The sequence below is a fragment of the Podarcis melisellensis genome, assembly GCF_964234715.1.
Source record: "Podarcis melisellensis genome assembly, chromosome: 11".
NCBI classification, from domain to species: Eukaryota; Metazoa; Chordata; class Lepidosauria; order Squamata; family Lacertidae; genus Podarcis; species Podarcis melisellensis.
The window spans coordinates 24823592-24847041 of NC_138543.1; the positions used below are offsets into that span (position 1 = coordinate 24823592).

Genomic DNA, 23450 nt, shown 5'->3' on the forward strand with positions numbered 1-23450 from the left:
GATTTTCATTTGATGACAAGATGAATCATAGTGGTCATCTTGGTTGCTATGGAGTCTGCTGAACTTCATAAGCCTGACTTACTGGCAAGATAAATAGCCACTGGTTATTGTTTTACAATGCAGGAGAGTTCTACAATGCCTAGCATGCAACACATTTAAAACACAAATCTTCCTTATGAGACACACAGCAGCTCAGAGAGGTGAGACTGTTCTTCTTTCAAGCAAGGGTTCATCTCATGCAGGCATCCAGGCATCTTGCAAGAGAAACCTAGATTAAGAAATCATCTCATCACATCTGCATTTGATAACAATATGACAAACTATTAAAATTATGATAAACAGAAACACTGTAATGTTATTGTCAGTGTTGGATTCTGTGGCAACTGACTGAAGTTTCTCTGCCTTCAACAATGGGCTTTTATTTTAAGAATAATCTTGGGTCTTCTCATCACATTCCTTTCTATATTGCAAAAGGAAAAGGGATAGTGCAAGCATGAAAAATGGTCATGTCACGCTAATTTTAGTAGCTGATCCGACATACGTTTGCAACAATACAGCAAACCATGATCTGTTTCACTAGAGATGCATATGACTGATTGCAACAACTCGACCTACAAGCAACATAATACTGTATTAGAGGAATCTGATGACAAGTCTAATAATTATAACCTCTACACCTTTTTTGGATAAAAATACTTTACTTGAATGCCTTGGATAGTTAATCTCATGGCTGTGGGCTCAAGCCCCATGTTGGGTGAAATATTCCTGCATTGCAGAAGTTGGGTTAGCTGGATAACCTTCCAACTCTTCAATTCTATGACTTTCAATAGGTCACAAGTTTTATTTTGCCGCAGAGTGTTTTGCAATGCTTAAGTTGTTGCAGTAAATCATATGCATCTCTATTTTGTTGCTTTCTTTTTATTCTTTTTTTACATAAACCGCATTTTGGATTGTGATTATATTAAGCAGTCTAAGGATATGTTCTGACTACTCAGTCCAGCTGCCAGATTCTGGCCAATAACTAGATGGGCTACCGATTGCTGAACTGGCCCCACACAAGTACAGCTTTTGTCCATTAAAAAAACCTTAAAGCTTCCTCAACTCCACGTAATTCACGTAACATGTGAAATTTCAGTCTTTCCAAGCTTAACCTGCAAATTCAAGATATCCATTTAAATTTCAAGTACATAATATCAGAAACACAAAGAAAGGGATTTAGACCTTCCAGCTTCTCCATATTAACCCTAGCCACCCAAACATCAGCCCAACATACCTGTGGCAACTGAGGACTCTGCCTGCCAATCAGCGTCCACTGACCATCTCTAACTCTGTATCCACTGACTACTTTTCCTGAAATATAAAATTATAAGGGTATAAGTATCACATTTTTTTTTCCAGATTGTTACAGTTACGCTACTTCCATTTCATCAAATAAATTCAAAGATTGTATAAAAAGTTGGTCTGCTGGTTGTGTTTTTAAACAATTAAAAACTTTAAGATGATCGAGTGCTTTATGTTATTTATCATCCAAACATATGTCAGATATGGGCCACTCTACCAAGGGGTTTAGTTTGGCCCGCCAGACCATTTCCCCCCAAAGCACACCCAGCTTTCAAACTGCTGAAAACATAGCCGACATCATGTGATGTGGTACTACACACATTTATTCATAATGTGTGTTAACAATGCTCCCCCTCCTTTGGAAAACTTTGTTTTTGTCTATATATAAATGGACATCACGAAGGGTTGTGTGTATGAATGACAAGGATTAAATTAAGGCATGAGCCTCACTTTATAACTTTTTAAGAAGGTACACAACAACTGTCTAACTCAATTTTCTCAAAGAAGCACAAAATCTTGCAAAAACAGTTGATACTATTCTTAATGGCTGGCTGTGAGCTCACATTAGTTTCTTAAAATCTGTTTTGAGTGTGCTGTTTTCCTCTGCCCCAAATTCTCAGTTTATTCCCCCTCCCCTCCCCCCAAAACCCCCAATCGCCTTTAAATCACATGCCTTTAGGCCAGGGATGGGGAATTTACAACCTTTCAGTTTTTGTTGAACTACAGCTCTCATCATTCCGGACCACTGGGCATACAGACTGGATGCCAGTTGGAGAGCAACAACACATTTCAACAGCCACATTTCCCAACCTTGCCTTAGCTACTTTATATGTTGTAGATAATATAAGCTTGGAACTGGATGCATAAAACATGCTTATACAAGGCTTTTCTGTCATTCTTCAGATTTAAATTGATTGACAACTTTTGACACGATATAATTCAATTCAGACATTATGAGTTAATATGGATTACAGCAAAACCAGATTGAAAAGACAATCATCGATAAATGAAAAGGCTTACCTAAATGATGCGTGTGTACTCTGTAGGCAAACACGTGCATTGGATACATTTTATAACTGCAAGCAATATCTGCATTAACCGCTGTCATAAGAGATAAATAAGGAAATCAGGGGAAAGCACATGTACATACTGAAGTTGAAGCAGCTAGTTGGAACTATTGTTGCAATTAAAAACTCAAACCATCTAATTAGAAGTACATCAATGTGAAATGTAGTGTGTGAAATTACTGACTCTACTCATTCATCTAAAAATTAGTATGGGCATATAGTCTTTCACTGACACATTGCTCTTAAGAACTGTTCTACTGGGACAATGTTGTGTGTGCATCAATTCACATACATGGTACAGCTGTTTCCTTACATATTAAACATGTGGCAGATTCCCATGTGTACTGGAGTATACAGGGAAATCTGAGTGGGGCACAACAGATCATTTCAAACAAATATTTTGTGGCAAACGCACATAAGAAAACACCAAACAAGTGTTCCCCAACAATTTTATGAGAAAATTCTTAATTAGATAATGGTCTAACACTGGGATCATGAAAGACCACAATGGCTGCATTACATGAATGAGCCTGAGGCTTGTGTTCACCTCTCTTCTCCTTAGGTGTGTCCATGATGAAATCAGAAGCTTTTACTTCTGGTTTTAGCTGACAGTAGAATTCAGAAAGGCGTAGTCTTAAACTTATTTCATTACTTGGTTTACGAACCAGCTCATTTCAATAATAAAACACAGCAAAGACTAAGCAGAGTTTTAGGTTCAGATGTAACATTGAACTGTGGTCCATTAAAAGAAGCAAAGCTTCCAACCTCCTACTCATACCTACAAGGGTGTGTGGCAGGGGGAAGAGAGAGAATGCTACCCAAGGCCCATCCACATAAACAATAAAGCATAGTATCGAACTTCCCAAGTGTAAGTGGAATTTGGATACTAATCTAAGAGTAGTTGAAAAAAAGTTGTTCCAAGCTGTTATTCATTTGCTATATTAAAATGCTGATCATGTTTCAGTGATAATTAAAGATGCATGTTACGCCATCTTGGAACAGCTTTACCACATGCACAAACAAACACATACAAAAAGTATTCAAGCAAAAACTTCCTTCAGCAATATACATTCCAGGACACATTAAATTCAGAAACAAAAACAGAAATATATATTTATCTAAATATTGAAACATGCAGTTCCTCTATACACACTTCATTTCAAACTTTGGAAAAAGTAGACTTACTACTGGTTTAAAAGGAGTTTGTGCTTAATAAAAATCAAAAGAAATGCTTTCAAAATTTATTAGTCTAAATGAATTGATATCTGTTTTTCTAAATTGTACTGCTGGTGTGTCTAATAATAAAATATGTTTATAATATGCTACATATTGAAATGGATATATAAGTTACATTACTACTTCCAGTATTAATCAAAGGTTTTATAACACATTTCTTAGGAAATTATATCCTACAGTGAAAGTGTTGCACATATTAGTGGGAGGAGGGAGTTGTTGTAATCACCTTTCTCCCCTGGTGGTATAACAGTATCCATGGACATCATAAGATACATGCCAGCAATCATAGGCTGCCTTAAAAAAAGAAAGTGGGGTGGGAAGGAGAGAGAAATTCAAATCAAATACATTGAATCACTTATTATATGGCTCCTTCTGAAATAAAATAGCTGAACTGAAACAGCACTTTTCGAATTCAAATACACACACACACACACACACACACACACACACCATGCAGATTAGTAGAATACTAAATATTTATCCATTGTATGGAGACTTATATAGAGCTCTTTTTACAATCATGCATAATATAACATAACAGTGGGACAGTGGTTTTCATACAGTGTGCCATGGCATCCTGGGGTGCCTTGAATGATAGTTAAGGACGCTGTGGGCAACACTGGTCTCTGTCCCTCTTTCCATCCCTCCCTCCTCTGATGCCCTCTCACATCTCTGCCCCCCAAAGGCTTCTGTGGCTGTTTGTTGCAGCAGCCCTGGCCCAGCCAGCCAGCCAGTCCACCAGCCTGTTGGGAGTGGATGGACAAGTAGGAGTCCAGGAAGGTCAGGGTGGTGGCACAGAGACTAGGGGTGGTGGCAGCTGCTGCCTGGAGGACTCCCACAGGGAGGGGTGAGGAAAGGAGACTGAGGGAACACTCCACAAGGGAGGGTGTTCAAAAAGGGGCTGCTGGCTCTGCAGGCAAGGGGTGCCATAACTAGGCTTCTGACCCCACAGGGGAGCCACAGAAAAAATGTAGTTGGTCAACGGAGCTGTAGACTCAAAAAGGTTGAAAACCTCTGCACTAAGAGATGTTGCACAGAAAAACAGACATAGTCACTCCTGTTTCTCCTTTAGTGTGCAAAATGTGGATCTCCAAAACTTTGAAAGGGTGCGATGCAACATTTCTGATGCTGATTGGGCACATCCCCAACAACTGAAAAGCTTATCTTTTTAAAAAGATTTTAAATATGACCACACATTTATAATGTGTGGTTTTAGCCCCAAGCCTCTTTCTCAGTACCCATCTACAGGTATGTGGAGGGCTGCTTCACAGATTTTTCGGGGGGCGAAATCTCAAAAAGGCACTAGGGAGAGGGCTCAGTGCATACCAGAGGGAAAGGTTTCAGCTGATTCTTCACCAAAGCTATTGCAGTTCCACCCTTGGTTGAATGCATGATTCAGGTCAGAGTGATCCTTTGAGTAGTTGAAGTAATCAGTTGGGCAAAGGAGATGTGATGAGCACATAAAAGGTTCATATGATGTGAAATTTAGTGGGGGGAAGGAAAGGGAAAGCAAGCTAACTTTCAACTTCAAAGAAATTGGGATCTGAGGAATGAAATAAACAACACCAGTATGAAGTTGGGTTTGTCAAGGGAAAAACAGAGATGGATAGATCCAAACTTTTAAAAATCAAATATGAAGAGGAAAAAAGGAGTGATATACAAGACTTTCTGGAAATATTCTGGGCAGCTACACATTATATATGAAACATTTGATTTACCAAGACATGAAAGTCAACTAGTTGTTTATCTCACTTAGTCTAACTTGCCTTTTCTCAATTTTAAGAATCGAATATATTCTGAAGTAAATGTGATTATGTTAATTAGTCTCTTTAAGCACACACACACACACACACACACACACACAAACCCCTAAACAATATGCTTCAGCATACACCAGGGTCAACATAAGGTTTTGTTCTTCTCATAAATTTTCTGACAAAGTTCACATTGATCTCTTCAAAAGAAGATTTTAGGGGGGCGGGGAACTGACATGAAAGATGTTGGAAATATACTTACTTTTGATTAGTCAGATGTAAAGTTACACCAGAACAGTCTTTGTGTTTATCTGCACAAAACATATAAATGGATGTTAAGTAGAAGCATTGGCATTTTTCCGGTTAATACATGAGTGTGATTATTAAATGCTTTCTGCATAACATTTTCTTATTAGACAAGCTATACACATAACAAAGTCACTCTGCTGTGCCGGTGACACATTTGCATCAAATTCTCTTTCAGTGTTGAAATAAAATGAAGAATGCATGTTATATACTGTACTACAGAAGCTTGAAAGTTGGTAATTATATTTTGAAAACCAAATAGGCTTATTATTTTTTGTGATGAAAATCAAGTAATATATTTTAAGCAGGGAGGCAAAACTAAGACATTAGAAGACATATTTCTTCCTGGTGCAAAATATTTTTATTGCCACAAAGGCCTATATCCAATGCAGTGCTAAGCTAAAGTATATTTGTTCTGCTGGCAAAAACGTTTTGCATCAGCTGGAACACTGTTGCGCAAGAGAGCACTTAAGTTGGTTGCTGGTAACTTTGATCTGCTGAGCAAACAGGTTTCTGCTAGCACAACAGTTGCAATGGATTCCTCTGCTGAGCAACATTAAAACTCACCTGTCTGCTAGTGCAAAAGTCATTGCAACTGGCACACAAAGAACTCTGGATACAGCCCATAGTGTCTATGTTAGACATTCAAAGCAGCCAACAACAAATGTTGAACGTTTTTCTTTTGCATCCAATACTTCTTGTTTTTGGACATTACTACTGTATAACAGGTCAGTAGTTTTCTGCTAAATAAATAAACCATCTAGCCCAATGGTTCCAAGTTTGCTAAGTACTGTGGACCCCCTGTTTTTTAATTTCCTTTCTCATTTCATATTGAATGCTGAAAGATGTTTCACCCAACACTGGGAGAGTTGTGAGGTGACTTAGGGGAAAGTACAGGGAAACATATCAGGAGGGAAGATGAATCACTAAGGACTTTCATTCACTACAGAGATATGTGGAAAAGCAGTGCTCTTAAAAAAAAAAAACAATGTTGAGAACTTTACAATCTCTTGTTCTTTCTCAAATAATCTTGTGGATGGCTTTCATTTTACACCCAGTCAGAGATGTCACACCAACTGTTTGCAATCTGTGGAAGGTAACAAGTGATTGTTTCCCCCCTATTATTCTAGCTGTGTTTCTATTTTATTTTATTTGTAAGCAGCCTGGAGTCCCTGTCAAGGAAAAAGATGGGGCATAGGCATCATCAACAACAGCAGCAGCAACAACAACTTCCAGTTCCAATCAACATGGGTGGTGGTCACCAGAAGCAGCAAATGTCACTAGTCAGAGAAGAAGCTTTAGACTGAAGAAGACTTGAATGTCACTTCCTCAGCTTCAGCATTTTTGTAACTCACTATTGTATATTTCAGCTATTTGTTTTTGATGTGTCCTTTAGGATATTAGGGCTTTTATGAAATCTACACCCAACCAAACAGGAGGATTTTTCTAAAAACGGGTATACATGCAAAGGAAAAAAGAAAAAATCCTGAAGACGTTCTGTACATATTTTTATGTTAAATGAAATGCAAAGAGCTACTTGTGTTTATATACATAGCAGAATTACTGAGAACTAACAAATATGGCAAAGTTGAAGCTGAATGCAGAAAATATTTGCTAAACTCACACATCATTGTGAACTTCAGAAAATTTGCTTGCTGTGCTAAAGCAAAAGCAAAATCTGGGCTAGGCTTCAGCCTTGCATATGAGATCAACTGCCATGTCTTTCATTTCTGCGAACACCACGGTTGTCCCTGTGTTAAATATTTATGATGTATCAACAAGAACCCCCTTTCACACTGGCAGAATCTCCCAACGTAAGGGCCTACTTTCCATCACTTTAGACACCCACTTCCCAAAATGGTCATGTCTAACGAGCTCTCTACTCAGCAGGTTTGATAAGCTGGAAGAAATGGGATCATAACATTTGCTTTTTTTGGCAAGTGCTGCATCAGCTAAGCAGATTGCGAAGACACAATGCAATCCTTACATCCCATCTTAAAAATCATCTTCCCTATTTGCCACTCAGCCTAGGATAATTCCTTTGATTTTGCATTTCAGCTAGAGAGCAAGTACACATTGCTCCAGGACAAATAAATTATTAGCTTCCATTTGCCCTGTGGCAATGAGAGGAAAATGCATTCATCCCACCTCAGAAGGAGGTTTCTTTCAAAGCTGATTTTCTATGCAGAGCTTCCAACAGAGATCAAACAAGAAGCTGTGCTTACTAGTGTGGTTTAATAGCACTTCTGGATTGCAGAGTGTATATAGCAAAATCCACTGTGATATGCATATCAGCTTCTAATTCTTTGATCAGTGGGAAAAATAAATGGTAACTGCCACTCAGAAGATACATTAAAAGGTTTACGAAGTCGAAATACCCTAAGATAAGGCTTATTGTTCCAGGAGTATAGCTCAAAAATATGGAAGCATGAAACACAAAGTTTCCACTTTTGCCTAGTTTGTAAAATGGTATAAATGAAAATTACTATAAATTTGTCCAGCGTTAAGAAATATAATCAAATAATTTTGAAACTAGGGAATATGATTGCTATGATTGGAATGCAGTGCAAGTACTTGCATAAATTCTCTTAAGTATATTTTACAACTATGAAAATGAAAGCTGGCTAGATAAAAAAATTAATCTTAAACTTTGCATTCCACTACATGAAATGCTATGCAAAAACCATGTGTGGATGAGCATCTTAACTTTTTTTTGGAAAAAAGGATGACTGTAAAGCCATGAATGTAACTAGAAAATAGAAACTACCAATTTAATATGGTCAAAAGATATCCTTATACAAAAGAACATATTCTTTTTTGCAGCTTAATTTTTTTTAAAGCATTGGAACCAATGTAAGTTATATTAAAAAGACTGATGAAAACAAAATAATTTGTTATGCATCAGGAATTTAAATTTTGTCAGATTTCTAGAAAATAGTGTAATTGATGCTGGGTAGGAATATTGCTAAATAGAGCAATAAGGATAATTCCATGAAGACAGCTTGCTGAAATCACTTGCCAGAGAATATTCCCCCCTCCCTTAACTGCTTGTGCACTTGGGGCAGTTCAAAAATAAAGCAATATATATCTTCCATACTGGAATTATTATGTTGATTATGGTGGAAGGAAGAAATCTTATGTACTGTAAATGGGATGTAATGCACAAGGTTCACAGACTTTGCAGCAAAGAATAATGGGCCAAGAAACAAAATGTTAAAAGATTATGCTGTAGCCATGCCAGTGCAAACTTGGCCTTTAGACAGAAGCTTGATGGGGAGAGGGAAATCTACCAAGCTCTATTACAATGCAATTTAACTTCCTTTTGATGGGGGCCTCCACTGGCCAGCAACAGGGCTTGGTAGGTTGCTGCCATTATCAGACAGGGGGGCTTGGAATTCCTAAATCGGAAACTATTTTTACTTGCTAAAAATTAAAAGGTCAGAACACAAGACAAATCGCTAATGAAATGAGTACAAACGGCATGTTGTCACACCTATGAGTTTTACATTAATAAACTGCTGGGAATTTTAATGCACAATATATGCCAAAACTCAAGAAACAGCTTCTGCACACTCAAAGAGATGCTGCCATTGACCTACTGGGAACCATGCATACTACCTTCCATAACAGTAAATTCAGAGAAGGAGGAGGTAGTGACAAAGATGTTTACACTATTTGAATTTCCTGATTACATAGTCAGAAACACCACCAATTTCAAATCAGATGACCTCCAAATTATTTAAAATACAGGAGGGTCTGCATTAGAACACACTTAAGCTGCCACTGTTATTGTAACTTGTCTCAATAATTAGCCATTTTCTCACTTTAGTTTTATTTTTTTCACTGGGGTGGGGGGTCACGCTGCTCAACAACCCCTTACTGCCACATTCTAACTGCTTAGACCTTCTGCTTTCCATCCCATGCAACTGTTACAACCAAGAGAATGACCCATCAGCCTGGGAGGAGTAAGGTGATCAGATTTGGCAACTGGCCTGGGGATCAATCCATTTGCTTACCAAGTCTGACTCTTCATCCTAATTGGCAGCAGCAGACAATCTCCAGGCAGAAAGTGCCTTCCTCCGCTTCGTGCTAATACAGCTCCTGCCAACGCCTCACCTGGGCCAGCTTTTCATCTTAATTGGCAGGGCCAACAGCAAATACCCAGGCAAGCTGGTGGGGAGGGGAGAATGTGGTCAGCCTGAGAATCTGGATCGTGGGGCAATGGGTCCCAGGGCTGGTAGTCAGTGCAGCCAGTGGAGCAGGGTGCCTGCTGCTGCTGCAGTCTGTTCTGGATGACCCTCTATAGCTTACCTGGGCTGCCTCTCATCATCCTATAGTTTGCAGCACCATCTGTCTGCAGCCACAAGAATATGGCAGCGTTCAGTGCAAATATATAAATATACATAAGCCCACAACTCACATGCATTTGACTTGTGCACAGCTTTACACACTTAGCAAAAAAAACTAATTAAAAAGGGGGTGGAAGGGGAGGGCATGCAAGAAAAAATACTTTGGCAATCCCAATGCACCCAATGTGTTTGGACTATATATGATTTTGGCTTAAGGTGTGATCCCCGGAACATAGACATCATGTAAGTTGCAGGCTTATTATAGTATAGCTATTACACATATCATCACATTAACATATCCAAAGACCGTACATACCTTTGAATGCACTAACATCTCCATAATGTACTTGGAGTACAAAATATTTGCTGCCCTCTTCTCCTCCCACTTTGAATCCAACACCTTAACATGAAACAAAAAGCAACAAGTGGAAATTCAATAAATTGTATGCTTGTGTATTTTCAATAGTATAGTAAAATAATAACAGTGGGTAATATTTAACTTAAATTCAAATCCCACAATGTTCATATTAAGAACTGAAGTTGACAAGTTATTATCCGTGATAACTTTAAAACAGAGAGAGCACAAGCAACGTTTTTCACATGTATTCTGCTAGGGGAATCATTCCTCAAGTACCCTTCAAGGGATATATAACACTGGAACTGAGAGTTATGCGTTCATTCTGGCTATGAAAAGCTAGAAGAGCAAATAGAAGCAGGCAGACCAGATATCTCAAGTTTTATGTCTTTCTTTTCCTTTTTTCTTTTTTTACAACAGTGGCCTAGTTCACTGTTGGTGGGAATATAGAACACAGAACTTTACTTGGTGTAATACAAGATAAAAGAATCATCTTGACAGAATCCTGCTGCAAACCAAATAGATTTCACCAACAATCCATCATTCACAAACCATAAAAGTTTCCTCCGTAATAAGAAGGCAGCAGACAAGTTCGCTGTGGAATTACATTTGTTCAGTTCCATATTAAAAAGGTGGGGAAGCTACCAAAACACGCACAGCCTTTTGCAGTAGTTCACCCAGAGGAACAACACCATTCTTCCCAAGGAAAGTAATAATAACCTTGAGTAGAGACATACAGAGCATTGCACTTAAGTCACTACAAGTTAACACACACATTTACGCACACAAAGAAAACATTTTATGTCCATCCTTACTACCACATGCTCATTTGGAATGTCATAGTGTGAAATATCTCATACCTTTTGGTAGTCTTGTTGGTGGTGCATTTCTTGCCCAAGCATACAAAATATTAGATGTGTCCGTGCATGTTCCTCCATCACAGTCCCTGAAACAAACACACAGTGGGAAGCTTTTTTTATTTTGGCTTGAGCACCTCTCTCATTTTAGGAACATTAAGCAGTTAACATTATTCTCCACCGCAAACACTACATCCAGGCTGAGAATGCCCTTTGTAATCATGCCTCTCAATGTGTTTCTAACTCCCTCTTCTAAAATTTATACCACCTTTTGAGCCTGCTCCCTCCAGCATTTTACCAGCACTCATCTCTTTAGCAGTCAATATTTTACTTATTGCATTTACATCCATGGAACTTAAGGCGGTGTACATGGTCCCATTTTATCTTCACAACCACTATCTAAGGTAGGTTAGCCTGAGAGTTTGTATCCAGCCCAATATTATCCAGGGAGCTTTATGGAATTGGAATCTAGATCTCCTTGGCCCTAGCAGGATATTCCAACCACTATGCCATGCTAGCTTACAGGCAAGCACACAGAATCTTCACACATAGCTCTCTCCGTGTATGCAACCTGCTGTTGTTTGATTAAGGGCTTAGGCAGTACAGTCCAATACTGGTGTTAAAAATGGAATGTAACAGCACATATCAGATGTCCCCCTAAACCAGCCACTATCCTGGCTCCTGCCCAACACGCACAGACAGAGGCTCATACTTGTACATAAAGAAAAGTTATTTATTCAGGGAACTAACAGTATAGGGTCAGCAGCAGACACAGTGCTCAGAAGTCACAATTCAGATGTTCAAGCAATGAAGATGCACCAACAAGTTTCCCTGCACCTCCCACCAGCTTTTAAAGACAAGGCATGGAGTGCTCAATCACAATATTCCCTTGCCTTACAGGAATACCAAGATTGCAAGCATGCACTCCATGAGTATGTGAGCTTCCACCTGTGAAGGTGGCATTTGATTCCAGGTGACAAGGCTACACTCTTCTGTTCAGTCACTGCTGCCTCTGTTTCAGCCTCCTCTTCAGCTGATCAAAGCCCTTCTCAACCGGTATTGAGGCTCTCTGCTCTTCAGGAAGGTTGGAGGAGAGAGCTAGCAACCCTGATCCCCTTCCAAAGGGACTGAAGCTGTGGTGGAAAGGGGAGATCCCTCCTTCTCCAACTCAGGTTCCCACCATTCAGTCCCGTCCTCCTCCTGAGTCCTAGTCTACCGCCCCATGTCGAACACCAAAAATGCTGAGGGCTCATGGCAGCCAGTTAAGGAAGGTTGCTCTGTTCAGAAGCTCCCATACAAATGAGCACCTACTGTGGGTGGAATAGTTTCTCGGGCAGCTGAATGTTAAAATCTGCTGCAAACATGAAATTCCCCGGCTTAGAATTTTGTCATCCTGAAATTTTGTGCCCATCCACGGGGACTCGAGAACCATTACAGTGGTTTTTGCACAGAAAATGGTCTTGGGAGCTTGTGTCATAATTTAGATTTCAAAAGTCACCCGCAGAAGAAAAGAAACAAAGAAAAACCCTTAGAGACCCTGTATTTTGACTTGAAGACTATGCAAGATTTATTATAATATGATATATGTTCCTGTATTCAAGTATAATTCTTAATATTTAAACTAATCCCCACACTATGAAGTATCTATCATTCCATGTGACATTTGCATCAACTATTCTCTTCTTCATATATACCATGGCATGATGAGCATGGTTGAAGATCTATTTTTGACACCACAAGAATTTAGCCCTTAGAATCACAAGGTTAATTAGACTGAACATTGCTTCTTCCCACTAGAAAAAGCTTGGCATTTCCCCTTGGGCTGACCATACAGATGATAACCTTGATTTTATCTCTTTTCAGAAAGTAATAAATACATTCTTAGTTAGTGGGGGAAAGAGACTTAACTTTTTCAGCTATGTCAGTAGCTGCTTCCAATATATTTATAGTGAAGTTCTTTGGAAAGAAATTTCCAAAATGAGTTACAATGCTATGCCTCCAAAGAATGAAAGTAATTAACTTCTGTTCTAGCAATTCAATTTTTAAAATAAAAAAAACCTATCCACACGCAACATAGGAAGTGATTTTATACCAAGTCAAATCATTGGTTTATCAGGTTTAGTATTATCTAAATCACAGTTAACCAACCAAATTGGATAATCCCCATAGGATAAACCATGTTGTCATCAGAAGTATTTTGAACCCTACATAATGCTGCCAGTCATAGTGGGCTCACTTATACCATGCCCTGTCTGCCAAGAGAGAGATAATGGTAGGATTTTCCTTTAATGAGCTTTAGTTAAACAGAGTGAGTTTTTTGGGGGAGCACATCACCCCGCTACTATTTCAGCTTCAATAGCTGTTGGTGCATTTCTGGTCCTAATCTGAAGTGTTTTCCATTGCAACATATACCACTCACCTTGGTTTTCATGTCAAAATAAAGGAGTGATATAAAGGCAAGAAAATAAATAAATATTTCAAAGACATTGGAAGACCTATAAGCCTGAGGATCTGTGTAAAAGGGCCATCTCCTCCCATAGGTCCTGCCCTGCTGCTACTCCTCCCTCAGAAGCAGCTGAGATGCAGAAGTAGAATTTTCTTTGATATAGGGTGTCTAATAGAAATCTATTCAACATTGACATTTGTATACAATTTCCCCCATACACATTTTTACACATCATGTTTCTCTCTCTCTCTCTCTCTCTCTCTCTCTCTCTCTCTCTCTGTGTGTGTGTGTGTGTGTGTGTATGAGAAAGTGTGAATTAGGTAGAGTTGCATTTAAATGAGATTCAGTAATCACAGTCATTCATCAAATGTGTTTTTATTTTTTCCACATAGGTAGAATGTCTAGCAGAACTACTATAGCTCCTTTTTCACACTTTTTCTTAGGAACATTCACAACACACTAAAAAAGAAGCAGCACATTTTGGATCTCAATTTAACAGCAACAGACCTCCACAGATAAAATGGAAGGAGATGTTGAAGATGCTACTTTCCTACTGTCATTTACAATAAGGAATAGAGTTATTCATTAATAAAATGCAGTTATTTCCTGGTCCCCACACTGTTCCAGTCATGTTTGGGTGAAGGAATCACGTTAGATAAATAGATCAGCTGGAAAGCTCATCTCAGAGCTACTGTCCCATGGTACAGTAGACACGGACACAGTTATGTTCACCATAAAGTCTTTCATTCAAATGCTTTTGGAAAGTTTTGGGATCCAGCCACGTGGAAGAATCAACTTTGACATTTCAGTAGTGTATGAAACAGACTTTAGTCTTTAAAATCAGAGAGATTAAAGCTGTAATCCTGATTCAATTTACCTGGGAGCAAGTCTCATTGATTTCAACAGGGCTTACTACTGAGTAGATATGGATAGGATTGTATAAATCTCTCCTTTTGTTTAGAGCAGATGCTTTCAAACTGTGAAGCAGACCAATCTTTGTATTCTGGGACTGAACAAAATGAATTTTAGTAATTTCATAGTGTTTCCAGAGTGCTACCAGTAGTTGCTAGCATGACTATAAATGTCTCGTGTCCACTGGGGCAAAAGAGTGCACTATGTGAGAAGGGAGAACTTAGCATAACCTTGGTGTAGTAGAAAACACATGGAGTGTGAAGGCAAGAGATAGGGAAGGGAAAGAGGTGGGTTGATTGCAACTGGCAAAAACTAACAGTAATTGTGAAGCCCATGAATGTCACAGTTTTCTACTGTGAATTAACAATGCAGCCTGTTCACTCCTGCTTCACCTCCTCTTCTGCAAGCAGGTAAAACAAACCAGGATGTCTGAATTTAGCTTGGCTTCCCATGATGTGCAAACCTGGCATCCTGGTTTGTTGCTCCAGGGTTAGAAGTTAGCTTTGAGAGCACAAACCAGGATGCTGGGTTCATATGCCACCCTCCTAGATAACTTGCTCACAGATATGGGCTGTGCACACAAGGATTCTTCTCTTACAATAAGCCAGGAATCCAAGCTTTCCATGATGTGCAAATCATACAACCTCTATGCTGCAAATAAACCTATATGGAGGAAATAAACCTGTGAAACGAACAAAGCAAAAATCAAGGCTATGCGTAAACTTACTGGTAAACTGGTAAACTTACCTATCCCAGTACGTTTCCGAGCACAATTCAAAGTGCTGGTGTTGACCTTTAAAGCCCTAAACGGCCTCGGCCCAGTATACCTGAAGGAGCGTCTCCACCCCCATCGTTCTGCCCGGATGCTGAGGTCCAACGCCGAGGGCCTTCTGGCGGTTCCCTCATTGCGAGAAGCAAAGCTACAGGGAACCAGGCAGAGGGCCTTCTCGGTAGTGGCGCTTGCCCTGTGGAACGCCCTCCCATCAGATGTCAAAGCGATAAATAACTACCTGACATTCAGAAGACATCTTAAGGCAGCCCTGTTCAGGGAAGTCTTTAATCTGTGATATTTTAGTGTATTTTTGGTTTCTATGGAAGCCGCCCAGAGTGGCTGGGGAAACCCAGCCAGATGGGCGGGGTACAAATAATAAATTATTATTATTATTAATTACAAAATAGTAGGATTGTGTAAGATTGTGTAAGAATATTTAAATGACCACATGGATTCCAGTATAAAATTCAATTAAACATGAACTATTTTTCAGTAATAGATGAACAGAACACCTTTCCAATTTCATAACTCTTTGGGGCCAAGTTAGCATTTCTAGTTACTTGTTTTATAGACTGTCCTTTTCAAATATTAATGGCTCAATCAAAATTTAAAAGGTATTTCAGAGCTGCTTCTGATTTATTAATAGCAACATCTTATTGATGAGTATGAAGACGTAGAAATTTGCAACTTGCTTCCCATTATGAAGCACTGAGGTTACAGTTTTTATTGGGGGCTACAACCTTTCATCAGTTTGAACAGTAAATCAATCAACTAAGTTTTAGTGAATGAATCCATAGGGGAAAATTTAAAATGTGTGAGGACAAATCACAATCAACATCAGCTTTACTATGGCTGTTTTTACTCTAGTGTACTACAGTAATATGCGTGGGGTGGAACCAAATGGGCATCCCTCTAAGCAAAGACTGGCAGTTTTGCTTTTTTAATTATACATTTTCAAGTTTCCTTCAATTTATCAAAGAAGTCACAGATCAACTAGGCCTGGTTTGATACATCTATTGATTAAAATCTGCAACCCAAATTGCAGAAACGACATAATGAACGTTTTTGAAAACACCATACCCACCATGCATTCATCACGCCTTCTACACCCCCTCCCAACCACACGTCTTTCCCTCCTGACACAGGTAGGAAATTAAACCAATGCCATGAAAACAACCCTGTGCTCCTTACCAGTAATCTTCATCTGAAGATGGATTGTTGCATCCAAAGAGCAGCATATGATGGACAGTGTCCATGCTAGCATGAGGTTTGAAGTCAACTGAAAGACAAAAGTGATACTTACGTATGTCTTTTTTCTCAGTACATTTTATGGTTCTACATTAAGTTGCACGAGGACACTTATTTGTTCTCTTTCACTCATACAACAGCAAATGGAGATACACTATGGGATGCTGCGCTCATTATAACGACACAGCAGGAATAGAAATCAAAAATCGCAGCAAGGATGAAGTGCTAATATCTCAAGTTGTGTTTCAGCTCTCTCAATTTTACTTCTAAAGCAGGCAAATACGCCTTATTGGCCATGATACTTTAAAAAAAATTGTTTTAAGTTTTTCTTATGCTTTTGTTACACACTAATTAAGATGTACATTTTAAAGAAATCATTACTGTTTTTCATTGCAGCTAAAATATACAACTATGATAACATACCAGAATACCCTACTCAAGTTCCTCCTCTTCAAACATTCACTGCTCCAAGAGATGGCAGTACTCATATGCAATTCTCATACAAAAGTAACTTTTCAGTAATGAGGCAAAAAGATCATTATATCAAAATAATATTTCAAAGGCAAAAAGGAAGCTAGTGAGTCTAATAATGATTCCAAATTCTAAATGGAAATATATTGGGATTGAGGGGATTAACATCATTTTCTTTCTCTGTGTGTGTGTGTTTTATAAAAGCAAACAAAATTTTAATGAACTTATCGATTTTAGAAACATCATGTAAGGCTCTGAGTTTGTGTGCAAGCATTTCCTTATAAGCTATGTACCAAACATTTTGATAAGAAAAAGTAATTGAAACACCATGCATATCCTTCCATTGTTTGGGGATTGTGAAGTACGCTGCCATTAAGGCTTTTTGGGGGGTCTCCACTTACTGTATTTTTTGCTCTATAGGACTCACTTTTCCCCTCCTAAAAAGTAAGGGGAAATGTGTGTGTGTCTTATGGAGCGAATGCAGGCTGCACAGCTATCCCAGAACCCAGAACAGCAAGAGGGATCGCTGCTTTCACTGCGCAGCGATCCCTCTTGCTGTTCTGGCTTCTGAGATTCAGAATATTTTTTTTCTTGTTTTCCTCCTCCAAAAACTAGGTGCGTCTTGTGGCCTGGTGCGTCTTATAGAGCGAAAAATACGGTACGTCTTTATTCTAATATAAAAAGAAATTTAGGAGAGAGAGTTGTGAGGTCCTGTCCAGGGACTGTTTAATAATTTTCTGGATCTTACTAAACAATGAAGTCCAAAAATGTAGATTAACGTGTACATTTAACCAATAATTAAATATAAAAGGGGAATAAGAAATACACAAAGACATTTTAATGACTACTGTAAACAACATAACTCCAAGGAATATGATTTAAGTTTCTACTGTAGATGAAACTCAAGTCTCACAGATGATCCTCCAACCCAAAAAAGAGAGGAAAGAAGAGGGGAGGAGTACATTTGAAGGTGGTAAACAAGAGTAGCTTTATCAATAGTTTTACTCTTCAGTGACAGAGAGCATTTTAAGTTTCTTTAACTAGGAAGCAGCAGGGCAGATTCTTGAGGTGTATCATTTTAATTCTAATGGCACAGTAGGAACAGGACCACAGGAGATCTGGTACTTTACAATTGCGCTCCCGGTTTTGCATTTTGAAGTTTAGCAGAACAAAGGAATATTCCAGGGGTGGGGGGAAGAAAAGAGATGAATACATTAATAGGGTAGACTCAATTCTACGATGACAGCTGGAGTTTTACAATCCACTGAAGATGCTACAAAATCATTTTCCAATTGCTCTCACTAACTGTGATGTTTACTGACAGCACTATAAGACCAAAAGACTTCAAAGGGTGGCAAAGAATGTTAAATATTAAAATGTATTTCATCCACAAGAGAAATTATATATTAGCATTATGTGCAAGGACAATGTTGAGCCACTCCTGACATAGGCTCCCTCAACTTTAGATTAGTCCATTACAAGGGTACATTTGTATTCCCACTGCCTTTTAAAAGACCATCTTCCAGACAGTATAATTTGATGGATTATTTTAATGCAAGTCAGATTTTCGGGGTGACCGGGGGGCTGCCAGCAGGGGTGGGGGAATAGGCAAAGAAAGTCCCAAGGTACAAGTGAAACTCTCACATACCGCTGGATTTCACCCTATATGTATTTATTTATCAGTGTTCTACATATCTCCCGATGTAGTGAAATATAATGTGACTAATTCAGTGTCCTCTTCTACAGAGTTTTTTTTTTAAAAAAACCAACAACAACCCTCCCTTCATCCCTCTCTCTCTTTCTCTTAAACTACACCCAAACCTACTCACTATTCTAGAAACCACTATACAGTGGTACCTCGGGTTACATATGCTTCAGGTTACAGACGCCGCTAACCCAGAAATAGTACCTCAGGTTAAGAACTTTGCTTCAGGATGAGGACAGAAATCGCGCTCCAGTGGCGCAGCAGTGGCAGCGGGAGGCCCCATTAGCTAAACTGGTGCTTCAGGTTAAGAACAGTTTCAGGTTATAAACAGACCTCCAGAACGAATTAAGTTCTTAACCCGAGGTACCACTGTACTGGTGAAATTTCATACGCATTTTCTAGCTACTAGGAAAGGAAGCATTGAAAAATTGTGGAAGGGTGGGGTGGAGGAGCTGGAAATTTGCTTTCATATCTTACAGAATAATTGAATTGTAGAGCTGTAGAGTTGGAAGCGATCCCAAGGGTCATCTAGTCCAACACCCTGCAGTGCAGGACCGTCTACTAAAACATCCATGACAGATGGCCATCCAACTCTGCTTAACAACTTCCAATGAAGGAGAGTCCACCACCTTCCAAGGGAGTCCATTTCACAGATGAACAGCTCTTACCATCAGAAAGTTCTTCCTGATGTTTAGATGGAATCTCCTTTCTTGCAACTTGATGCCACAATGCTTTTTTGCTTTGCCATTAAGATTGGCAAATCTTAAGGCTCACAGTACATTAGTAGTTTAGTTATTTGTACAAAGGATACAAAATGGGGCACTCTCTCTCTCTCTCTCTCTCTCTCTCTCTCTCTCTCTCTCTCTCTTTCTTTCTTTCTTTCTTTCTTTCTCTCTCTGATACACAGTGGAGTAGTAAAAAAGCTTGTCTACTTCCATCGATAAGGCAAATTCTTTCCAACTATTGTTCATTTATTTGAGTCCTATTTTTCTGCAAATCACACACTACAGATCAGGCAACTTGAATCATTTTCACATGTTACAAAATTGACCATATATCATTAGCCACCAAAGCCATAAATGTATAAACACTTACTAACTTAGATGGGTTTTCCTCAAAAGGTAGTATCACCAAGCAATAAAGATTTCTATTGTAACAATCCTGCAGCTATGGAGTCAAGTAAAGCAATAAAAATGCAATATATCATCAAATTATTTCCATCCTCTTTTCAGATTACAATAGGTCCTATCTTGTTTGTATGAAACTGTTTGACAAATGGTGGCTTACCATCAGTCAGTAAGGGGGGGAAACCACCTTTATTTACTGGTTGGCCATATGCGTGAAAATAAGGGAAGGAGAATGACAGATAAATTTCCTGGCTGAGTGGCTTGCTGTCAGACACAATTCTTCTAAGTGTCGGTAGTATACCCTTTAGCTATCAGCAGAGTTCAATAGTAAAGAGCAGATTGTATCAAACCCTGCACAATACAGCAAATACTTCTCTTGCTTTGCTATTTGCCCATATAATCAAACATTTAAAAGACTAGATGGGAAAATATTAATTTTTCAGAAGCACAAAAGGGGGGGGGAAACACTTATATCTCCCCGCTGCTCACCTCTATATATTTTACACATATTCAGTCTCACTGTGCAGCAGAAAAACTTTGAGGGGAAAGGTCAAATACTGTATTATGCTTTTTTTAAAAAAAAAAATCCTACCAAGGAGCTTACTATTGCTAGTTAGATGTATGGCTATCTTCCAAGCTTGAAGTGGACAGTATTACACATCTAATAAAATGGGCTCTAATTGAAAGGCTGGACACTGGATAATCAGATGCTAGATATATCTTATTATGATTAGCAACTACATTTATTTCATTAGTAAGTATGTGAAGTTACAGCCTACCCTTAGCAACCAACAAAATGTATCTGGTTAGCAAAATGTACAGACAAAATCCAATGTCGTACAAGTGGGACTTCAGTTTGTGCAATGGGACTTTGTCAACCCCACACACTTCATAGGGCGAGCGAAGGGAAAGATAGAAAAAGAGAGCCATGTTGGACCAGAGGTTCCTTCCAGTGGCAGGATGTGACTATTGGATGTTACACACTGGATTCAAAACATGTTGGAGATACCCAATTTCAATAGCACATACTGACTTTCTGGTGCATCCTTTGTGCGCTTTTATTTCAGTTTTTGCTTTGCTGGGAAATCACCTTCTCTTTAGATAACTTTTCATGTCTATTTGTCACACTAATAATGTAATAGCTTCTAAGGTTAAGTAATATATTCTAAGGTTAACCAGAAAGTTTGATATCTTATACACCACTCAAAAGACTTCTGCATTCACATGCTCAAAGCTTAATGCCTGCTTATGTGAAGAGAGTCTACTATATAACCACACTTTTATATATATGTATGGAATGAAATAACTTTAGTCCAGCTCAGTTTACCTCTGATGAGACATTTCTGGACAGAAGCAATTATACATTGTTTATGATTCAACAAGCATGAAAGCATTTAAAATAGTTTCTTCTACAGTATTTTAAAATTATATTAATAAGCTACATACATCTAACCTGTTCATAAATACATTCACTGAGAAATAAATCCCATTAATTTTAACATGCTTACTTTTTACTAAGTGTGCATGGGATTGTAAAACTAGTCATTTTTTTTAAAAAAACGAATGCCTTAAAAAACACAGGGTTATTTGGAAGAGATTGTGCGCTGCAACATCAAAGGGCCTATTCTACTGTGACTTCTGGTTTGGACCAGGTGGCATGAAAAATAGAAATGTCCCACCATTGTACAACCTGAAATTTCTTACTGCCAGCACTCTCTATATATTTGCAAGTAACTATTTACTATGATATGAACGTTTTGTATTTTTCTTTTCTCTCTAACTAAATTCTTCAGTAATTTTAATTTGTAACGTTCAGATAGTGCACTCCTTACAAAAGATGTTAAGAACAGTAGTTGTCCTCAAGGACCCATTTGCTTAGCCCTAACTAGATCTTAATAGGAGTGTTTCCAGCCTATAAATAACCCCAAAGAACAATACTGTACAATGTATTTCATGCCGATTTTGTCTTTATAAATAGCAGTTCAGAGAACAGTAGACATATCATAAATTAAACACAGTATATACCCTAAAGAATAATTGCTGCAGTGTTTTAATTAACAGAAACTCTAAACACACAATTACTTAAATACTTGGATAGAATAAATTATCTTACAAGATCCAAGTAATAATAAAAAAATCAACTGGCGCAGAAGTCCCAAATTATGTGCTATGAGAGAACTGCTTCTGTGCCATGAAAATAATGATTAAAATCAGATCATTAAAGGCTCCCAGGGGCCCAAAGCACCCACCCACAGCTGCTACTCACTATATCTCTACATAAAGTACTACTCTGGAATTCCGTCCTTCCAACTGGAAATAGAATTGCTAATTCTGCCCTATATCTGCATCAAGCATGATTGGATAATATTGAATCATCCCTAATACAAGACACAGGAAAACTACCTATACTCACAAGAAACTGCCTATTATTATTATTATTATTATTATTATTATTATTATTACTACTACTACTACTACTACTACTATTACTATACCACCCTATACCCGGGGGGGGGGGGTCCTCAGGGGTTTACATGAGCCTTATCCAGGAAAGAAGCCAAAAGGAAGTAGTTTTGGGTACAAGCGTAATCCCAAAATCAATTCTGCAAAGGTGGTAGCACTAGCAAAAACTACAGCTCCAAGGAACTGCTGGGATTTGCCATCCTGATGTGTTCAGCAGCACCTTGGACAAGGACAAGATGAAGAGGCAGATCTTTCTCCTCTTATTTCACAGACAATGCACTGCATGCTGGCCAATATAGCTGAGGCTTTTAAATAAAAAGGGAAAAGTTTGGGAAGGGAATTTGAGAGTTTGACAAGGGAAGGGCTGGGCATTCTTAAATCAAAGCCAGAAAATAATTTGGGACCTTTTATAGCCTGCCTATTCCTTGAAGTGAGCTTCATGAACCTCAAAGGTAATTTCCAGGCGTATGCCCACTACATATTGCTGGCATCTCTAATTTTCTTTAATCCTTCAGTGTCTTACTATGGGAACTCAAACTGAACCTTTGATTTACAAAGCATAAATTCTAAAGGCTGCCTATGACCTAAATTACGCTCTTCAGAGCCCCCAAACCAGAACACAGTAATGTAATTACTAAGTATCACACCAAAGAAAGATGTCCCCAAATCCTGTCGGCTGAAAGTAGAGATGTCATGTCCTTTGAAAATTGCACTCTCCTTACCTTAACTCAGCCTTTTCCAACCTGGTGTCCTCCAGATGTTTTGGGACTACAAAGCCTATCATCTCTACCTAATGGCCATGCTGGCTGGGGCTCATGGGAAATGTAGTCCCCAAGTTCTAGGGGGCACCAGAGTGGGCAAGGCTGCCTTAAGCCAATGGCAATATGACAGTGATACAATGATAGTGGTTTCCTAATCGCATTTTCAACGCATATGGAAAAAGCCAAACCTTTATCACTCATCAGCTACCTAATACATACACACACAGTTAAAATGTGTTAAGAGCTAACTAATCTCTTTGAAAACAAGTGACGATTTTCT

The 23450-nt window shown here is 38.7% G+C and overlaps 1 protein-coding gene across 7 annotated transcripts in view; it reads right to left on the reverse strand.

Annotated features, from left to right (window-relative positions):
- Positions 1–23450, reverse strand: part of PAM (peptidylglycine alpha-amidating monooxygenase) — a 119788-nt gene that overhangs the window by 46339 nt on the left and 49999 nt on the right. For all 7 annotated transcript variants that reach the window (XM_081930458.1, XM_081930461.1, XM_081930457.1 and 4 more), the window contains exons 5-11: positions 16587–16674; positions 11269–11354; positions 10370–10453; positions 5661–5709; positions 3871–3938; positions 2362–2442; positions 1274–1350 (exon numbers count right to left, since the gene is read on the reverse strand). In XM_081930458.1, the coding sequence (XP_081786584.1) occupies positions 1274–1350; positions 2362–2442; positions 3871–3938; positions 5661–5709; positions 10370–10453; positions 11269–11354; positions 16587–16674 (533 nt within the window). The remainder of the gene's footprint in view (positions 1–1273; positions 1351–2361; positions 2443–3870; positions 3939–5660; positions 5710–10369; positions 10454–11268; positions 11355–16586; positions 16675–23450) is intronic.